Source organism: Bubalus kerabau, chromosome 18, assembly GCF_029407905.1.
Source record: "Bubalus kerabau isolate K-KA32 ecotype Philippines breed swamp buffalo chromosome 18, PCC_UOA_SB_1v2, whole genome shotgun sequence".
NCBI classification, from domain to species: domain Eukaryota; kingdom Metazoa; phylum Chordata; class Mammalia; order Artiodactyla; family Bovidae; genus Bubalus; species Bubalus kerabau.
In genome coordinates, this window is record NC_073641.1 from 43,972,369 (window position 1) to 43,991,793 (window position 19,425).

The window sequence follows — 19,425 nt, forward strand, 5'->3', positions numbered from 1 at the left end:
CCTCCTCACAAGGTGGAAGGGGCTAGAGATCAGTATGGGGCTTCTTTTATAAGGGTGCAGATCCCATTCATGAGGGGTCCACCCTCATGACTTAATCACCTCCTGATACCATCATCTTTAGGATTTCAGCATTTGAATTTTGGGGCAACTCAAACATTCAGACCATAGCACCCATTCTTCTGCCACTGGCAGATTCATTCTTTTCAGTTCTGGCTCTATACTATTCATCAGAGTCCACCTACCTGAAATTTTTTTAAATGTACATGTCCTGAAATTCTAATTCCTTGCTTCTTGGAAAGAGGCCTAAGTACCAGTGTGTCAGAACTACCTAGTGATTCTGATACAACAGCCAGATCATCAAGCCTCTGAAATGTTGCTGCTCTGGGGTCAGGCCCCCTCCTTTGGAAGACCTGGTTGGAGGGGAGCGCGTGCATGCGCTGTGGCCTGTGCTGTTGCCTTGGCCACCTGTGTGCAGCTTCCCTTGGAGACGAGCAGCTCTCGGAGGGCAGCCGCGGGATGCTGGTCATCTCAGGATCTTCAGCTGGCAGTGCAGGGCCTAGCCTAGCATCAGCCTCCTCAACTGTTGCTCTGAACGACCATATTTCGGTAGCTTTTTGCCTTGTGATCCCCTCCTGATCTCACTCATTGGCAAATAGCATGATTTATTCTGAAATACAGTTCAGCAAAGGCCAGGGATGGAGGTTGTCATTTAAAGAACTGGCTCTCTTCAGACTTTCATGTTTGAGTAAAGAGCAAGACCTTACCTCTTTTCATCTCTCCTTATAAATATAAACTGACTCTAAAAGTGTGGATGATTTATATCTTCCTTCTCCCCACTCCTGACTTTTGGTTCCGGCTTTACGTTTTGGCAAGAACTGAAAGATCTCACTTTCTGCTGGCCACCGGTTGGTGCTTTAAGACCCGTCAGGGCATATCTTAAATAAAACTGGTAGTGTTTCTAACTGGTAGCATTTCTGTTTCCATCCTCACTGACAGCATCACTGCCAGCACTGAATGAGGAGCCCTGACGCTGGAAGGCAGCGGCTGGGGCCCAGTAACCAGTGATGTGTTATGGTGTGTGTGCTCACATGTGTGTACATCAGGCTTGTTGATTCTAAGGCATGAAATCTCCATACACACAGCCCATATTAGAGTTTTCTTCTCTCACCAAAAGCATATACTGAGAACCCAGCTCGCTGAGGGTTATATTCTCAAAATAACCCTCCTGTTCTCCAACAGCCTCTACTATGTGAACCTCCCCGACTATAAATCCAAACTCAAAAAGCTATCTCCTTTTCAGCTCAGGTTTTAGACTAGTGGGCACACAACTCTATTGGTTGTGTTTTTGTTTTTGGCCGCGCCAGGCAACTTGCAATTTCTTAGTTCCCTGACCAGGGATCGAACTCGGGGCCACTGCAGTGAATGCGCTGAGTCTTAACTGCTGGACCACCAGGGAATTCCCCGATCCTGTCTTCTTTAAATGTTATTTTGCTAGGCCTTTTTAATTTTGAACTTCTCTGTGGATATTAATTTTAATGAAACACTGTGTTGAAGAAAAGATAGAGTTAGGGGGAGATCGGAGGAAAGGAACAGAGACAAGCAAAGAATAATAATAGTCTGTAACTCAACAGCAAGCATGGCTTATGAAGATCAAGTTGTGTTTCTGCTTCATGAATCATTGTCAGACAAATTAAGAACATATTGTTTCTTATTTATCTGTTGTCAAGGATGCAATCTCAGGCATTGAGAATAAATCTTGATTTTCATAAGCTCAGTTGACACTATGGAGCCACAGAGCATAAAACTTGCATCTAATAAGCAAAGTGTGATGTGGAACGGCGGGGGGTATAATACCAGCATCACTTGCAGCTGCTTCCTGAGCCTTAGGCCTGGCATCAGGGATTCCTTAGCAGGAACTGTACTAGACCACGGGTTTGTTTTATCTTTGTAAGAAAAACTTCAAGTTTTAGACACATTATTTCCCCAGATCTTACAGATTGGAGTTGATAACTTTCAGCTTTTGTTTGGTGAGTTCTCATCTCTGCGTCTATCCACTTTGCCCGGCCTCCCTCCCCACCTTCCCCTAGTGAGTGATCAGTGACTGTTAAATTCCTACGGCATGCTTGTTTTATGGGCACCTCTACTATGGACTGGTTGTACAGTTTTCACGCACTGTTTAATGCTACTGCTTAGATAGTCCTTAGAGGATTCCTAGCTGACTGAAATTCCTAGTAGAAATTTTTGTTTGGCATTCCTGAAGTTGAAATATGAAAATTATATATTAATTTGATTAAAAATAAAGGATCTCAGCTTGAAAAACTGTGAGTCACAATATATAGTATAAATCTTTAAAAGAACAAAAGTAACAATGTAAATTAATAATTTAAATATTTTAATTAATACCAAAGCATCACTTCCACAAATCCTGTATCATCAAAATTAGCATCAGTGCCGTACAACATGAAGTTTATTTTTGACTTTTAAAGAGTGCTCCTTTAAAACTAGTATGCAGTGACAGAAAGCAGGTCAAGTTCGCCTGGTGGTAGATGGATTGGATTGATTGATCACCAAGGGGCCAAAGCACTTGTTTGGGTGATGGAAATGTAGAAGCTTGTCAGAACTTGTTTATACTTAAAATGGGTGTATTTTGTTGGATGTAAATTATACTTCAATAAGTTGATTTTTACTAGTTTTAATGTTCCTTCTTTTAGTAACATTAAACTTAATGGAATCTTTGACCTTTACTGTAGTACCGCCTCTCCCTCAAGACTGCTCACTGCTACTAAACAACTAAATGAACTATTTAAAGGTCAGTTAGGTAAAATTCAGGAGCAGAGGAAGTTATTAAGAAGCTGGAAGCATGTCGAGTTTGTCACTGCCGCCTGAGGGTGGTGGTTGAAAACATAAGCCATTGCTTGCCTAGATGTCCCTGTCAGTGAGATGGTCTAGGCTGATTGGACCCGACACAGGAACGAGAGAGAGACCGGAAGTGAAATGGCTTCTAAATGTATCTCAATTCTGTTTGGCCAGCTGTTGCGAAGCTCTTTGGTGAATAACAGAACTCAGGCCAAGGTGGCGGAGGAACTGGGCATGCAGGAATACGCCATCACCAACGACAAGACCAAAAGACCTGTCGCCCTGAGAACCAAGACCTTGGCTGACCTTTTGGAATGTGAGTCCTACAGAGAAAGCTTTTCTCTTAACCTGCAGATTCAAAGTTTGCCACTTCTCATTATTATGATATTCTGACTAAAGAAACCTCTTTTCTATTTTAATTTTGATTTATGCTTCTCTCCAAAGCTTGTTTGAAGGAGAATAATTTGGAATTAAAACATGTGAATAATGGATTTATGTTCCATCTGCGTTCACTGGTGCCCCCGCCCCCACCCCCTCCGTCCTAATGCTTAGCCATCAAATCTCTTTGTGTGAAACAGTAGCAGAATGTGAAGACCAGTAGTAATGAATCATAGCTGTTTTTTTGCCACCAGCAACCTTTAGATATGGGCATAGAGGAAAGAAGGTAATTTATTCACTGAATACTAGAATTATTATCTATTGTGCATGAACTCAAAGCTCTATGGACAACATTGTCATCTTTTACAGTTTCTGATATGGTCTAGTAGCATTGTAAGTAATCCTGTTAAGCTAATTAAAGGATTATGAGCACAATTTTATTGTTTCTGATACTACTTTAAAGTAAGTGGGCCATTCACTGGGCCTTGGAACCTTTTTTAAAATTTTAATATTATGGTATTTTTGACAACTACAGTTATACACAAATATTAAAGTCTACCATGCAAATCAGCTGATTTACAAAGTGTAAAGGCAGTCTGATTAAGGAACTTAAAAGAATCTCTTTTTCAATTAAAGAAAAGTAACTTAACATTAAAAGTACAAAAAAATTAAGTAGAGTGATCAGTCTCAGTAGCCTTTGTTTTTGCTCAACAGAAGCTTATTTTTAACTCCTTCTTTGAAAACTCACCATTTGTTTACATGGTTAAGATAACCTTTATAATGAAGTTGTCTTTGGGGTCACCATTTATTAATGCAAATTTGGTTATATTGTCATTAAGCCCAGTATTTATTTTTCCTCCATTTCGGCAGATTGAATCCATAGATGGTCCCATTTCTGTTCATGAAATGTGACACAGACCCTGTCAATGGGTGAGCTCAACATTGGTGTTAAGAATAGCAGGCCTTTGGATGTGCTTGTTCTGCCCTTGTATCTGATCTTCGAGTTTTATTTTGATTTATTTGATGTAAACATGGTTGCATTCCCTGATGTCATTCTTTCCCTGCTATATACAGCAGCATTTTGTGTATTGTTCTAACTAATTGTTCATTTAGCCCTCAGACAAATGTAATTTGGTCTTTGTGGTTTTTGCATCTTAATCACACATCTCTATTGCTGTTTCTAATATTAGTGATAAAGAATAGTTCTTGTTTGAAGCAAGATGAAATGGTAATGCTAAAAAATAAAGAGGGCTTGGAAGGTGAAAACCTTATTAAAATGTTTCTTAAAAGGCTCGGTCTCACTCTTTCTAGTAAATGGCAGCGCATTGGGGCTTATGTTACCCTTTCTCTTTTTCAGCATTTATTGCAGCACTATACATTGACAAAGACTTGGAATACGTTCATACTTTCATGAATGTTTGTTTCTTTCCACGATTAAAAGTAAGCTCATATAAAATTTAAATTAGTTGTTTGCTCTATGCTTGGTGATTCTAGAATCCTTTACTAAGTACTGTTTGGGGGACTTGCTACAGGAATTCATTTTGAATCAGGATTGGAACGACCCCAAGTCCCAGCTTCAGCAGTGCTGCCTGACTCTTAGGACAGAAGGAAAAGAACCAGACATTCCGCTATACAAGTGAGTACGTGCTGCCCGCAGGCTGTGGGACCCAGGAAGCCTAGAATAACCCTCCGTGTGCCAGGAGGAAGAGCTAACTGCGTGTGGCAGTGGTGATGAGAGCCCTGGGGGGAGACTTCGTGACTCTGACTGGGCCCAGCACTGAAACTCTCTGGGCCTCTGAGTCTTTTTGCTCTAAGTAAGTGGGTCACATGTGATTATCTGTGCTTTCTCCATCTCTAAAATATGGTGAACTGCTCCCTGGGAGAAAGATGAGGAGATCAAGATAAGAGAAATTTGGGTTAAATTGTCTTATATACATTCTTATGTTTGTCTTCTTATTTCTTATAGCCCGTGCTGCCTGCACGCCTAGCCCAGGCAGCTTGTGCTTGTTTATTTGTAACTGTACTTGGGTGTCTCTCTTTCTGAAACCCTGCTGGCATCTGTCCCGATTGCCTGACAGGCAGTCGCCGTAGGAAGCCAGGCAGTTCTTCACCGCGGCTGTGTTATTCAAATATTTGGAACTTTTCTTTCCAGGATGTGTACCAAAAGCTGCTGTGTACATTTGAATATCTTTAGTGACACATCTCTATCCTTTGAGGAGTAGCCAAAAGTCATTCAAAGGAAATGCAGGTTGCTACACACATAACACCAGTTTTGATGAAAACGGGAGGTTTGACTCTGAAGTTGAGTAATTAGCTTGAGACACTCAGAAGGTGGTTTCAGAAGCTGGTTTCAAAGAGGAATTATAAAAGGGAGGGATTATCAAAATAAGTGGGTTGCCTCCCAAGGTATGGTCTGGATATGTGTTTTTAAGGATGTTTAAATATCTAGCTTTAGTACTGGGTCACCCCCGTCTCTGTTTACATATGCGTACAAGTATACACATTTGTGTGTTTCGTATGAAATAAAAGCCTCACCACCACCCCCATCCTGTGGACTTTCTCAGACTTCACAGTACTCAAGGGAAAACACCAGAGTGGCAGCCGGGAATTTTAAATCCTTTTTTATGTTTTTATTTAATAGTCACAACACGTTATAGGCTTTTTCACTAAAAGAAAAACTGAGGCCAAGAAAAGGTTGAGTCACCCCACAGCAGGCTGCTATAAATTGTCCCAAGAAGCTGTCACTGCTGAACAATGTTTCCTTTATTTATTGGGGAAAAAACCCAAATGTTTAGAAATAGCACTTTAATATGTGTCTAATAAGCATAATGAACATCCAGACTGTATTACGTGAAAGGCTCAAAGTATCTCCTCATCAAAGTGATAATTAAAGTTCAATAAATAAAATGAGGATGATAAACTTCTCATAGTGCAGGCATGATTACTATAATAAGCGCTACCTTTAAGAAGCCATCCGTATACTTTCATCCCAGTGAGTACAGACAAAGGAAATGACTGCCCCCTTCTCATAAATCCCCCCATGAAAGCCTGTGACGAGCTTGTTCTTTTTTATCAAGATGATGGGGTTGTTTTACATAGTTTTTTTTCAAGATTACTGTGTTCATCCCATTATCTTTGCCGGCTACTTTTCATTTCCCTTTTCCATGAAGTTATCAGTTTTACCACACTTGAAATCTGCACCCTGTCATTAATATCGAGAGTACCCAGTGTTTTGTTTTTTGGCAGTTGTGTTGTGTACTCCGATTATAACATAGCCTTGAAATGATCTCTGATTTTTCATTAGAAGAAATCCATAAAGGATGTGATGCTATTCAGACGGGGCTTGCAGTGTATTACCCAAATATTTGTGATTTTTAGCCATGTGATTAGCACTGAAATACAATGAACAGACTGAAATGGTTAACTTTAATTTTATAATACTTGGAATAACACTTTGAAATTTTTAAAAAATATTTTGTACTTTACTGTTTGCCTTCAGATATTGTTCATAATGGTTTGAGGATATATATATATATATATATACACACATATACATACACACATACACACACACAAAAAATTCACTATAGAATTTGAAAAATTTCCTACTTCAAAGCTGTCTATATTTGTCATATTAGCAAATCAAAACTGTACTCCTTTAATTTTCTTGTTATTTTTGCTTTCCATTATTTTTGCCTTCCTTTCTCTCAGCAGTAAGTCACATGATTTTTCGTGGAGTTATGTATGAGCAGTAACAATTAAGTCGCACTTTACATAATTACTGCTCTTTCCTTTTCCTTTCAGGACTCTGCAGACGGTGGGGCCATCCCATGCAAGGACCTACACTGTGGCTGTCTACTTCAAGGGAGAAAGAATTGGCTGTGGGAAAGGACCAAGGTATGAGAGGACGATACTTTAAGTTTCTTCAAATGAACATCCTGTGTGTCCGAGAAGTATTACTATCTGCTTGGTATTTCCAAACTCTGCAGCCTGTCTCTTTGAACTTAGAGTATAGAGTGTTCAAGGGTAGTAGCAAAGTGAATCTCAAGGCTTAATATCCCCACCAAACTCAGCCCCAGACTTGAGAATTGGCCTTGAGCAGTGGGAATGCCATTGCATAAAGGGCTTTGGCTGCCTAGAGAAAACCACATTAGCAGGTGTGCACACAGGTAAGGTCTGCTCACTGCTGCAAGCATTTTATGAAACATGCCGTGCGTAACACAGCCGTTAGACACTTGATCTCTTATTACTATTCACTTGAGCTTTGTGGAAATGCTCACATCTTCAGGTAAAAAGAATTTCATATGTTATCACCTTTCTTTGAACCTTCCAATTTATATCTTAAACTGAGAAGTGATTTGAAGTCTGTCTGTATGTGTATTTTTTTACTCTTTGCCTCTTAAACTTTACACTGAGGATGTTCAAATTTAAGTAAGAAGTACTTCAGACCTAATATAAGTGGAAGGCGTTTTATTGCAGTGTTGAAAGTGTGGAACGAATAACTTAAACAGGCTTTGTACAGATAAATGACATTTCTGCATGCCCTTGTGTATATTCCTATCTGTGCAATTCAGTATGTGACAGTAGAAATAATCAGATAAAATTGTATGCACCAAACATGAAAACTAGCCTGAATAAATTGGAGCCATATTTTGTGTTTTGGGGGAAAAAAGTCTTTAAAGTGTACCTTGTCTTCATTTTCTTTAATAGTATTCAGCAAGCAGAAATGGGAGCAGCAATGGATGCACTTGAAAAATGTAAGCCTATCTCTTTTTCTATAATTATATGTTCATAATGTAATGAGTGTTTTATGGATAGAAAATGGGAAAGTAGAAAAATGGTAAGTACTGATAAAATGTGATCTTCTTTTCTTCATAATTATTCTCCGCACAGAGTGTAGTATAATGTAAGATATGTATAAAATAGGCTTATAATTTTAAAAAAAGTATTCCCAAATGCTTTTTGATTTTCATTTTCCTATTTTGCATAGAGTCCCACTCTCAGCACAGGTAACCCATGTGAGTGACTTAGTATATTTCATTCTATATATTTCTCTATAGTTCTAAAATCTTAAACCTGTGAAGGTTTTTTCTTTTTGGTGTTTGGCCACTGTTTAATTAAAGTGGGATATTTACGTACTTCTCTACATCCATCTTTTCTTGCTAGATAATACATCACGGGCAGCCCTCCAGGTCATAGTGGCTCCAATTCATTCTTTCTTAAAAGCTGCATCATATTTCATGCTGTGGATATGCCGTATTTTATTCAGCTTTTAAAATTTTTGGTGGATACTGTTTCTGTCTTTTTATCACTGTTGATACTAAAAGTCTCTATATTGGTGCTTTTAGTTCTGGGGGATGGATTCCCAAGGGTAGGATAGCTGGGTTGAAGACACTTAAATTACATAATTGACCCTGTAGGGAACTGCAGAGTCTTCTGTAAATTGAAGGCTTAAGTACAAGGAAGTTTTCTTCTGAGGTATATCGTGCCGCCCAGCAAAACCTGTGGGCAGAACCTGACAGTGCAATTCCATCAGGCTTCAGCTGCCAGCTCAGCGTGGGCGAGGGCAAAGTGCGGAAAGCTGAAAGCGAACAGGCTCTGGATGCTCAGCCTGGGAGAATCTCCAAGAAAGGCAGGAGGGCCAAGTAGCCATGCGGAAATCTGCAGATGAGAGCTTGGGGGCCAAGGGGAGGGGAGTCGTTCCCAGGCTCCCGAGTCCATGGGATCTTCACTGAGAGATTTTTTTTTTTTTTTAATTTACAATATTGTATTGGTTTTGCCATACATCAACATGCATCCGCCACGGGTGTACACGTGTTCCCCATTTCACTAAGAGTTTTGTTGACTCTGTTGAGCTTTTAAAATCCATTATATATATGGATTTTATTATTTATTTTATTACAGTCACATATATTGTAATGAAAATGAGACTCCATTTTTCCACCTATAAGATTGTTAAAGGTAATCTTTGGAGTTTTCATTTGTTTGCTTTCAGCCATAAAACAGTACTTGGAGAGATGGCTGATTCTAAGACTGGCCTACACATCTGAACTGGTGGGAGATAAAAGTTTAAAGTGCAGGAAAGCAGTTTGACGGTACGCGTCAGGTCCTGAACAACGTCCGTACCCTTTATCTAGAGATTTCCTTTCTAGAAGTCAAACCTAAGAAAACAACTGGCATTATGAGTGAATGTTTCCATAACCATGATGATTGTGACAAGTTGATTTATAATAGTTAAAAAAATCAATCAGTCCTTCCGACTGTGTGTTTGAACATAGAGAAATGTTTAGATAAATTATCCCAGAGGTTGATGAACATTTTCTGTAAAGGACCAGATAGTAAATACTATTATCACAATTACACAGCTCTGATGTTGTGGCCCATAGACTCAGGCAGAATACAGATGGCTAGTGTCTGTGTTCCAGTCAAACCGTATTTACCAAAACAGGTAGGGGATTAGATTTGTCCCATAGACAGTAGCCTACCTATTATGCTTCATCCATAACAAAATCAAGCACTCTCTCAAATATGCCATGCTCTCTGATTCTCTTTAACTTTTTTAAAATTTACTTTTCTTAAAAATGTATCTGTTTTTAGTTGGAGGACAATTGCTTTACAATATTGTGTTGGTTTCTGCCATACTCAACATGAATCAGCTGTAGGAATACGTGTGTCCCCTCCTTATTTTTAAATATGAAGTAGTGCCTCTTGAGTTGAACAGACTTGTACCCAGTTACCAGACAGCTCGTGTCCCTCTCATTTGCTCATGTGTCTCTTTGGGATGTTTGTTGTTGAAGTGTGTGTTTGTCGAATAAGTGTATGAGATGACTCTTTTGTGTTCTGCATTTGGTTTCTTACTCCATTGCTACACTCATTACATATCACAAATAACAACTGAATTGTAAAATTTTTACATCTTAATCAAGATTTCCACCCTGTCAACACCCTTGAACGGGGTCAAATATCAAACTAAATATAGCTTCAGCTGTGCTACTGAGCAACATGTCCTTTCACCAAATGAAAGTGCTGTACTTGGGTTGCTATTGCTCATAAGCTTTGGGTCTCTTGAGTAAACTTCACAGATTGAATTATCAGAAACGGTGACTTAAGATGTGGCCTCCTCCTTTTGTCCATCTGATCTTTTTCCTCTGTTCAGAAAGAGGAAAATTGTTGGTAAATAATGATGTGATAATATTGTTATTTGTTTGAAGTTTTGGGTTTAAGCTTTGTAAAAATATACAACTCATTTTTGCTATAGCCTTTAATCTCTCCCTAAAAATCACTTGTTGCTAGGAGTACTGTGTTAAAATACCTAGCTGGAAACATGCTGAAGTCACACGCTATGTTTGAACAACTGTGTATTCCGGTGCCTTTTATGCTCGAGTTCACATCAGATATTGAAATCCAGAGCCAGGTGCCGATTTAGACTTCAATTGTGTTCCTGAATGCTAGAAGAAAATGAGCAGTTTTTTTTTCTCTTGCCTTACAAAGTGCAACTCTATATTCCTGTGAAATACATGTTTGTTTGCGTGTGTGTTTCGTTTAGTTTGCATCATTCTGTGCACTGGTAGCTCTCCTTTATTAAGTGTAAAATATATCTCCTTGTGTCAGATAACTTTCCCCAGATGGCCCATCAGAAGCGGTTCATTGAACGGAAATACAGACAAGAGTTAAAAGAAATGAGGTGGGAAAGAGAGCATCAAGAGAAAGAGCCAGATGAGACCGAAGACATAAAGAAATAAAGGAAGGCACGGACGGAAGTGGTGGTGTATTTACTTGCCTAATAACTGTGACTGCTGCCCGTTGAGACCTAGCCTAGTTTTTGTGGAGACGCTGAATGAAGGCTGCCCATTGAAATAAAACACAAAGTCACATCATTCTCGTTTTACTGATCTCATATTTGGTTTTTAGCTGGATGGCCTTTATTACAAAGTGTTTGATTTCTATGTAATGTAAAATTTCATTTGGGTAAATGTGTCTATTCCCAGTTATTTTGCTTTTTAAACAATAAAATTAAAAATGTATATTCTGTGTGGAATAGATCCTATTCTTTCTATCTCTCAGAGACTATGGCTCCAGACTTTCAGTGGATAAGCAAAAAAATCACTTTACCAGATATTTGGGTTATGCTCTATAAATACCTGTACTGTTTGAAATCTCTGGATTAATCTCCATTTTCAGCTTTCATCTTGGTGTTTATCAGGTTGTCAGCTGCAAACATTATGCTTACCCTCACTAACCAGTGAGTCCTTTGTAGAAGGAATCCCTTTAACATTTAACTGGCTAATGGGAAGGGGAAAGACTGATATTTGAGTCACATATGTTCCTTGAATCACTAGAATCAGGAGAAATCATGATTCCAAGCCAGATGACACTTTAAACCAGGTGCTCTTACCCTGGGGTCAGTGGACCCTTTTAGAAATTTATAGACAGACTTCCAGAATGTCTCAGAATATCTTGAAATTATGTTGGATTTGGGGAGGGAGTGGGCAGAAGGAAGAGGAGGGTTCATAGCTTTTCACAGCTCCAAGCAGCTCCTTTATTAGGTCCCTGTAATAAAGGGCTAACATTGCATTAAAAGATGTAACATCTTTTTAATGTTAATTTTAAACTGAACAATCACTGGCTTCTTATTAATAAAGACAAAACTTCTTTTTTAAAACAAATATGTTTTTTCATTACTCTAACGGATATCTAGTGAGTGTCCGCTATGTGTCCGGCACTGTTATAGGCCCTGGGGCTATAGCAGTGAAAAAAATAAAATTCCCTGTCCTTGGGGGAGCGTGCTAGTGAAGGAAGACACACAATGACAGGAAATAAAATGTGTTATGTCACAAGGTGACGTAGATGATGGCCAGAATAAAGTAGGGAGTAACACGGTGCCATTTTCAATCAGGTGGCTGGGGAAGCTGCCCAGAGGGGCGTCATATGAATTAAGATGGGAAGGAGAGTGACCCATTAGCTATCTGGAGGGTTTCTTTTTACACCTGATCTTAGCCAAAAGGCTGAGAAAGGATGGAGGGTTTCTTTTTTATATAACTGTTCAGTTCAATTCAGTTCAGACGCTTAGTCGTGTCCGACAATTTGCGACCCCATAAATTGCAGCACGCCAGACCTCCCTGTCCATTACCAACTCCTGGAGTTTACTCAAACTCATGTCATCGAGTCGGTGATGCCATCCAGCCATCTCATCCTCTGTCGTCCCCTTCTCCTCCTGCCCCCAATCCCTCCCAGCATCAGAGTCTTTCCTAATGAGTCAACTCTTCACATGTGGTGGCCAAAGTATTGGAGTTTCAGCTTTAGCAACAGTCCTTCCAGTGAACACTCAGGACTGATCTCCTTTAGAATGTACTGGTTGGATCTCCTTGCAGTCCAAGGGACTCTCAAGAGTATTCTCCAACACCACACTTCAAAAGCATCAATTCTTCGGTGCTCAGCTTTCTTCACAGTCCAACTCTCACATCCATACATGACTACTGGAAAAACCATAGCTTTGACTAGACGAACCTTTGTTGGCAAAGTAATGTCTCTGCTTTTGAATATGCTATCTAGGTTGGTCAAAACTTTCCTTCCAAGGAATAAGTGTCTTTTAATTTCATGGCTGCAGTCACCATCTGCAGTGATTTTGGAGCCCAAGAAAATAAAGTCTGAAACTGTTTCCACTGTTTCCCCATCTATTTCCCATGAAGTGATGGGACCAGATGGCATGATCTTAGTTTTCTGAATGTTGAGCTTTAAGCCAACTTTTTCACTCTCCACTTTCACTTTCATCAAGAGGCTTTTTAGTTCCTCTTCACTTTCTGCCATAAGGGTGGTGTCATCTGCATATCTGAGGTTATTGATATTTTTCCCAGCAGTCTTGATATCCAGCTTGTACTTCTTCCAGCCCTGTGTTTCTCATGATGTACTCTGCATATAAGTTAAATAAGCAGGGTGACAATGTACAGCCTTGAGGTACTCCTTTCCCTATTTGGAACCAGTCTGTTGTTCCATGTCCAGTTCTAATTGTTGCTTTCTGACCTGCATACACATTTCTCAAGAGGCAGGTCAGGTGGTCTTGTATGCCCATCTCTTTCAGAATTTTCCACAGTTTATTGTGATCCATGCAGTAAAAGGCATTGGCATAGTCAATAAAGCAGAAATAGATGTTTTTCTGGAACTCTCTTGCTTTTTCCATGATCCAGTGGATATTGGCAATTTGACCTCTGGTTCCTCTGCCTTTTCTAAAACCAGCTTGAACATCTGGAAGTTCACGGTTCACATATTGCTGAAGCCTGGCTTGGAGAATTTTGAGCATTACTTTACTAGCATGTGAGATGAGTGCAATTGTGCAGTAGTTTGAGCATTCTTTGGCATTGCCTTTGGGATTGGAATGAAAACTGATCTTTTCCAGTCCTGTGGCCACTGCTGAGTTTTCCAAATTTGCTGGCATATTGGGTGCAGCACTTTCACAGCATCATCTTCCAGGATTTGAAAGAGCTCAACTGGAATTCCGTCACCTCCACTAGCTTTGTTCGTAGTGATGCTTTCTAAGGCCCACTTGACTTCACATTCCAGGATGTCTGGCTCTAGGTGAGTGATCACACCATTGTGATTATCTGGGTCATGAAGATCTTTTTTGTACAGTTCTTCTGTGTATTCTTGCCACCTCTTCTTAATATCTTCTGTTTCTGTTAGGTCCATACCATTTCTGTCCTTTAGCGAGCCCATCTTTGCATGAAATGTTCCCTTGGTATCTCTAATTTTCTTGAAGAGATCTCTAGTCTTTCCCATTCTGTTGTTTTCCTCTATTTCTTTGCGTTGATCGCTGAGGAAGACTTTCTTATCTCTCCTTGCTATTCTTTGGAACTCTGCATTCAGATGTTTATATCTTTCCTTTTCTCCTTTGCTTTTCGCTTCTCTTCTTTTCACAGCTATTTGTAAGGCCTCCCCAGACAGCCATTTTGCTTTTTTGCATTTCTTTTCCATGGGGATGGTCTTGATCCCTGTCTCCTGTACAATGTCACGAACCTCATTCCATAGTTCATCAGGCACTCTGTCTATCAGATCTAGTCCCTTAAATCTATTTCTCACTTCTACTGTATAATCGTAAGGGATTTGATTTAGGTCATACCTGAATGGTCTAGTGGTTTTCCCTACTTTCTTCAATTTCAGTCTGAATCTGGCAATAAGGAGTTCATGAACTGAGCCACAGTCGGCTCCCAGTCTTGTTTTTGCTGACTATACAGCAAAAACTATATGAGTATACAGAGCTTCTCCATCTTTGGCTGCAAAGAATATAATCAGTCTGATTTTGGTGTTGACCATCTGGTGATGTCCATGTGTAGAGTCTTCTCTTGTTTTAATATGTAACTATTAAATGTTACACATCCCTTGTTGAAAATTTGGAGAATGTGTTACGTGTTTCTTTTACTAGCAGGAGAAAGAAACAAAGGTTACTTTGGAAATATTGTGGAGAAAGTAGAAATCATAAGCTGAAAAAATAAGGCATGTATGAATCTGTCACCCAGAGATTTTTATATTGTCAGATCGTCTATGTATACACACATATATGCACATGTGCTCAAGTGCACCTTCACAATAGAATACCCTGTATGTGATTTCCATATCCTTCCTTTTTTATTAACTAATAAATCATCTCTCAGTGTTGAATCCACATTTATATTCATGGCTGCGTATTAATGTGGGTATTGGGTGCCAGGTTATACATTTATTGGCTAATCTATTGAAAAAATGTGTAGGTTGTGGGTAATTTGTTACTGTCAAACTACTGTCACATACGCACATAAACACATCCACACACATGTGTGCACACACACATGAGAGAGGAGAGAGAGAAGACCTCTCTAGAATTTGTTAACTTGTTAATCGTAACAATGTAAGATGGTGCCTGTTAGAAAAGGTTGTCCTGAGGCTCCTCTCCGCCAGAGGAGGACTAGGAGGGAAAGAATGCTGAATTCATCAGTAGCCTTGAAAATGTTGGAGCAAAAAAGCAAGGGAAAATATTTGAACTTTTTTAAACAAGCACTTTGACTAGTCTTGCATGGGCATCAAAGTAATGCCAAAGCCAGCATGCTGCTCAGGACTTCCCATTGTACCTGCACTTTTCCTCTCTGTAGTTTTCTGACCTTTTTCAGGTTTTCTCTCCACATCGATGGCTCTTGAAGCCTGAAGAAGTGAAGTCCATAACACAGTAGAAAAGCTCTTGCAGTGGAACACATCAAAGGTGCATCAGGGCAGGTTAGCTTCGGTGGCTCTCCTGAGCAGTAATGAGGCCGGTGGCCAAACTCTTGAGTAGCCACACAGACCAACTCAGCAGGCCACTGTGGCCACAGGTTCCACGTTGCCTTTGATCCAATCCAATCCAGTCTCCTCACCTTCCAGTTGTGATCATGAGAAGCACCAGCGAGAATGCACATCATGCATTAATTCAACTGTGCTGTGTTATTATTTATGGAGGCTGATTATTAAACTCCTTCTCCAAGTCATTTAGGTTCTAGTCAGACAATGATGGTGTGATGGTGCACCTACCTACAGAGGGCCTCTTGGACTGGAGAAGAAGGGGCAGAGTAGGCCAGAAAGGGAAGGCATCTCAGAGGAGTTAATACTCGAGGAGTTAACTGAACCACGAAGGTGAGAGGGAGCTTGTGAGAAACAGAAGGACATTTCCTTCCAAGGAAGCAACAGGGCTGGGTGGGAAGAAAGTGTATTTGGATCCTACTGTATTCCACAAGAGATGTGGTGAAGGCCTGCACTGAGGCATTGAGATGGAGCTGCTGGGATAGAACTGATTTGAAAGATACATGGGAGCTAGGACCTACAGGCCATGGAGTAGGGCATGGCATCTCAGCCTCAGCACCAGAGACATTCTGGGCTAGACGGGGATTGTCCTCTGCATTTTAGCGTGTTTAACCACATCCCTGGCCTTTCCTTGTTAGATGTCAGTAGCATTTCTTCGCCCACTTCTGACATCCAAAAATGTCTGCAGACATAACCAAGTGTCCCCTGGGGACAAAATCATCCCTAACTCAGGACCAGATAGGAGAAATGAAGCAAAGAACACCAGGCTAATTTTTGTACTGTCAATATCCAAACTAAAGCAGAATTGGGTCTTGAGTTGGCTTTACTGAACTTTAGAGCCTGCGGGATGTCTCTGTGAAGCTGATGAATAAACAGGTGCATACATGGTTTTATAGCCAAACACAGATAACTGAGCTCAACATTAGAAATGGACTCACGAGTCTCCTTGGAAGAAAAGCTATGACCAACCTAGACAGCATATTAAAAAGGAGAGACGTTACTTTGCCGACAAATGTCCATATAGTCAAAGCTATAGTTTTTCCAGTAATCATGTATGGATGTGAGAGCTGGACCATAAAGAAGGCTGAGTGCTGAAGAATTGATGATTTTGAACTGCGGTGTTGGAGGAGACTCTTGAGAGTCCCTTGGACTGCAAGGAGATCCAACAAGTCAATCCTAAAGGAAATCAATCCTGAATATTCATTGGAAGGACTGATGCTGAAGCTGAAACTCCAATACTTTGGCCACCTGATGTGAAGAACTGACTCATTGAAAAAGACCCTGATGCTGGGAAAGATTGAAGGCGGGAGGAGGAGGGGATGACAGAGCATGAGATGATTGGATGGTGTCACCGACTCAATGGACATGAGTTTGAGTAAACTCCAGGAGTTCATGATGGACAGGGAGGCCTGATGGGCTGCAGTCCATGGGATCACAGACTCCAAAACAACTGAGCGACTGAACACCACCACAAACCTTAGTGGTATTTGTACATCTACAAAGGACAACCTAGATTTCCCCAGGATGGAGTCAGGAAACCATTCCAGGGATGTATTATAGCTTTGAAACTATAGGCTTCATATATGAGATGAATTTATGCCAGAGAGGAAACTTGGCTGCCATCTGAACTATTTCAGCTTTAGATGAGCTGTCTTAAACCAAATGACTATTTCAGAATTATTTCTGTCATCATCCTCGTTTGTGAAGTCTTTGTGAAATTTCCCTCTGATCAACTTGTACAAAGTAAAGAGGACTCTTTATGAATTACTTGTTCTGAACAGTGAGTAACAACACACTAAAGTCCTGCAGGTATGTCCTTCATAGCTGTGAGTGTTAGTCGCTCAGTCATGTCTGGCTCTCTGCAGCCCCATAGACTATAGCCCACCAGGCTCCTCTGTCCATGGGATTCTTCAGGCAAGAATATTGGAGTGGGTTGCCACATCCTCCTCCAGGGGATCTTCCTGACCTGGGGATCTTCTTGACCCTGGGATCAAACCTGCATCTTTTAAATCTATGCATTATAATTTCTTTTGTATAAGTATCAGGACATTTAAGAGAACAACCTGTGGAAGAGACACTTAATTGGCCACAAAACATGTTTATTCTTGTAAAATTGTCAGGAAGAGCATGCCCAACTGGGGACCACGTTCCACCTTTGTTGAAGTCAGGCCAAGTGACAGAGTCCCACTGGTTGAATGTGAAGAACTTCTGGACTGTGGCGCCAGAAATATGTATGCCATCTCTCCGTCCCCTTACTCATGTTCGCTGACTGGATCCTGACATCCAGGGAGGATGACCTTGAAAAGCACCCTCAGTAAGAACATGAATGGCACCAGGGAACAGAGCCCCCACCTCACCCCCACCTCCCCTCCAAGGATAGGAGACTCCTGCTTGGACTTCTCTAAAGTGAGAAACAAACATCTATGTGTTACCACTATTTGGGGATTTATTTGTTATAGCCACTTGTGGTACCTTCACTGACACAAGAGTGTCTGAGGCAGCCTGTGGACAACTCTTAATATTTGCCAGCCCAACCAGATTTTTTTTTAAAGTTCACCCACCTGTTCAGTCCGTTAGTCACTTCAGTCGCTCACTCGTGTCTGACTCTGCAACCCCAAGGACTGCAGCACGCCAGGCCTCCCTGTCCATCACCAACTCCCGGAGTTCACTCAAACTCATGTCCATAGAGTCGGTGATGCCATCCAACCATCTCCTCCTCTGTTGTCCCCTTCTCCTCCTGCCTTCAATCTTGGTCAGCATCAGAGCCTTTTCCGATGAGTCAGTTCTTCGCATCAGGTGGCCAAAGTATTGGAGTTTCAGCTTCAACACCAGTCCTTCCAATGAACACCCAGGACTGATCTCCTTTAGTATGGACTGGTTGGATCTCCTTGCAGTCCAAGGGACTCTCAAGAGTCTTCTCCAACACCACAGTTCAAAAGCATCAATTCTTCGGCACTCAGTTTTCTTTATAATCCAACTCTCACATCCATACATGACTGCTGGAGAAACAATAACTTTGACTAGATGGACCTTTGTTGGCAAAGTGATGTCTCTGCTTTTTAATATGCTGTCTAGATTGGTCATAGCTTTTCTTCCAGGGAGCAAGCATCTTTTGATTTCATGGCTGAAGTCACCATCTGCAGTGATTTTGGAGCCCAAGAAAATAAAATCTCTCACTGTTTCCATTATTTTCCATCTATTTCCCATGAAGTGATGGGACCAGATGCCATGATCTTCGTTTCCTGAATGTTGAGTTTAAGCCAGCTTTTTCACTCTCTTTTTTCACTTTCATCAAGAGGCTCTTTAGTTCTTCACTTTCTGCCATAAGGGTGGTGTCATCTGCATATCTGAGGTTATTGATCTATCTCCTGGCAATCTTGATTCCAGCTTGTGCTTCATCCAGCCCAGCGTTTCTCATGATGTACTCTGCATATAAGTTAAATAAGCAGGGTGACAATATACAGCCTTGATGTACTCCTTTCCTGATTTGGAACTAGTCTGTTGTTCCATGTCCAGTTCTAATTGTTGCTTCTTGACCTGCATACAGATTTCTCAGGCAGGTCAGATGGTCTGGTATTCCCATCTCTTTCAGAATTTTCCACAGTTAGTTGTGATCCACACAGTCAAAGGCTTTGGCATAGTCAATAAAGCAGAGGTATATGTTTTTCTGGAACTCTCTTGCTTTTTCAGTGATCCAATGGATGTTGGCAATTTGATCTCTGGTTCCTCTGACTTTTCTAAATCCAGCTTGAACATCTGGAAGTTCACATTTCACATACTGTTGAAGCCTGGCTTGGGGAATTTTGAGCATTACTTTGCTAGCATGTGAGATGAGTACAATTGTGTGGCAGTTTGAGCATTCTTTGGCATTGCTTTTCTTTGGGATTGGAA

At 40.6% G+C, this 19,425-nt stretch overlaps 1 protein-coding gene across 4 annotated transcripts in view; it reads left to right on the forward strand.

The window, feature by feature from the left end:
- Positions 1–11,258, forward strand: part of DROSHA (drosha ribonuclease III) — a 124,210-nt gene extending 112,952 nt beyond the window's left edge. For all 4 annotated transcript variants that reach the window (XM_055555023.1, XM_055555026.1, XM_055555024.1 and 1 more), the window contains 6 exons: positions 3,031–3,172; positions 4,592–4,674; positions 4,767–4,870; positions 7,039–7,131; positions 7,945–7,991; positions 10,846–11,258. In XM_055555023.1, coding sequence (XP_055410998.1) covers positions 3,031–3,172; positions 4,592–4,674; positions 4,767–4,870; positions 7,039–7,131; positions 7,945–7,991; positions 10,846–10,976 — 600 coding nt within the window. In that variant the 3' untranslated portion in view covers positions 10,977–11,258. The remainder of the gene's footprint in view (positions 1–3,030; positions 3,173–4,591; positions 4,675–4,766; positions 4,871–7,038; positions 7,132–7,944; positions 7,992–10,845) is intronic.
- Positions 11,259–19,425: the final 8,167 nt, after the last annotated feature.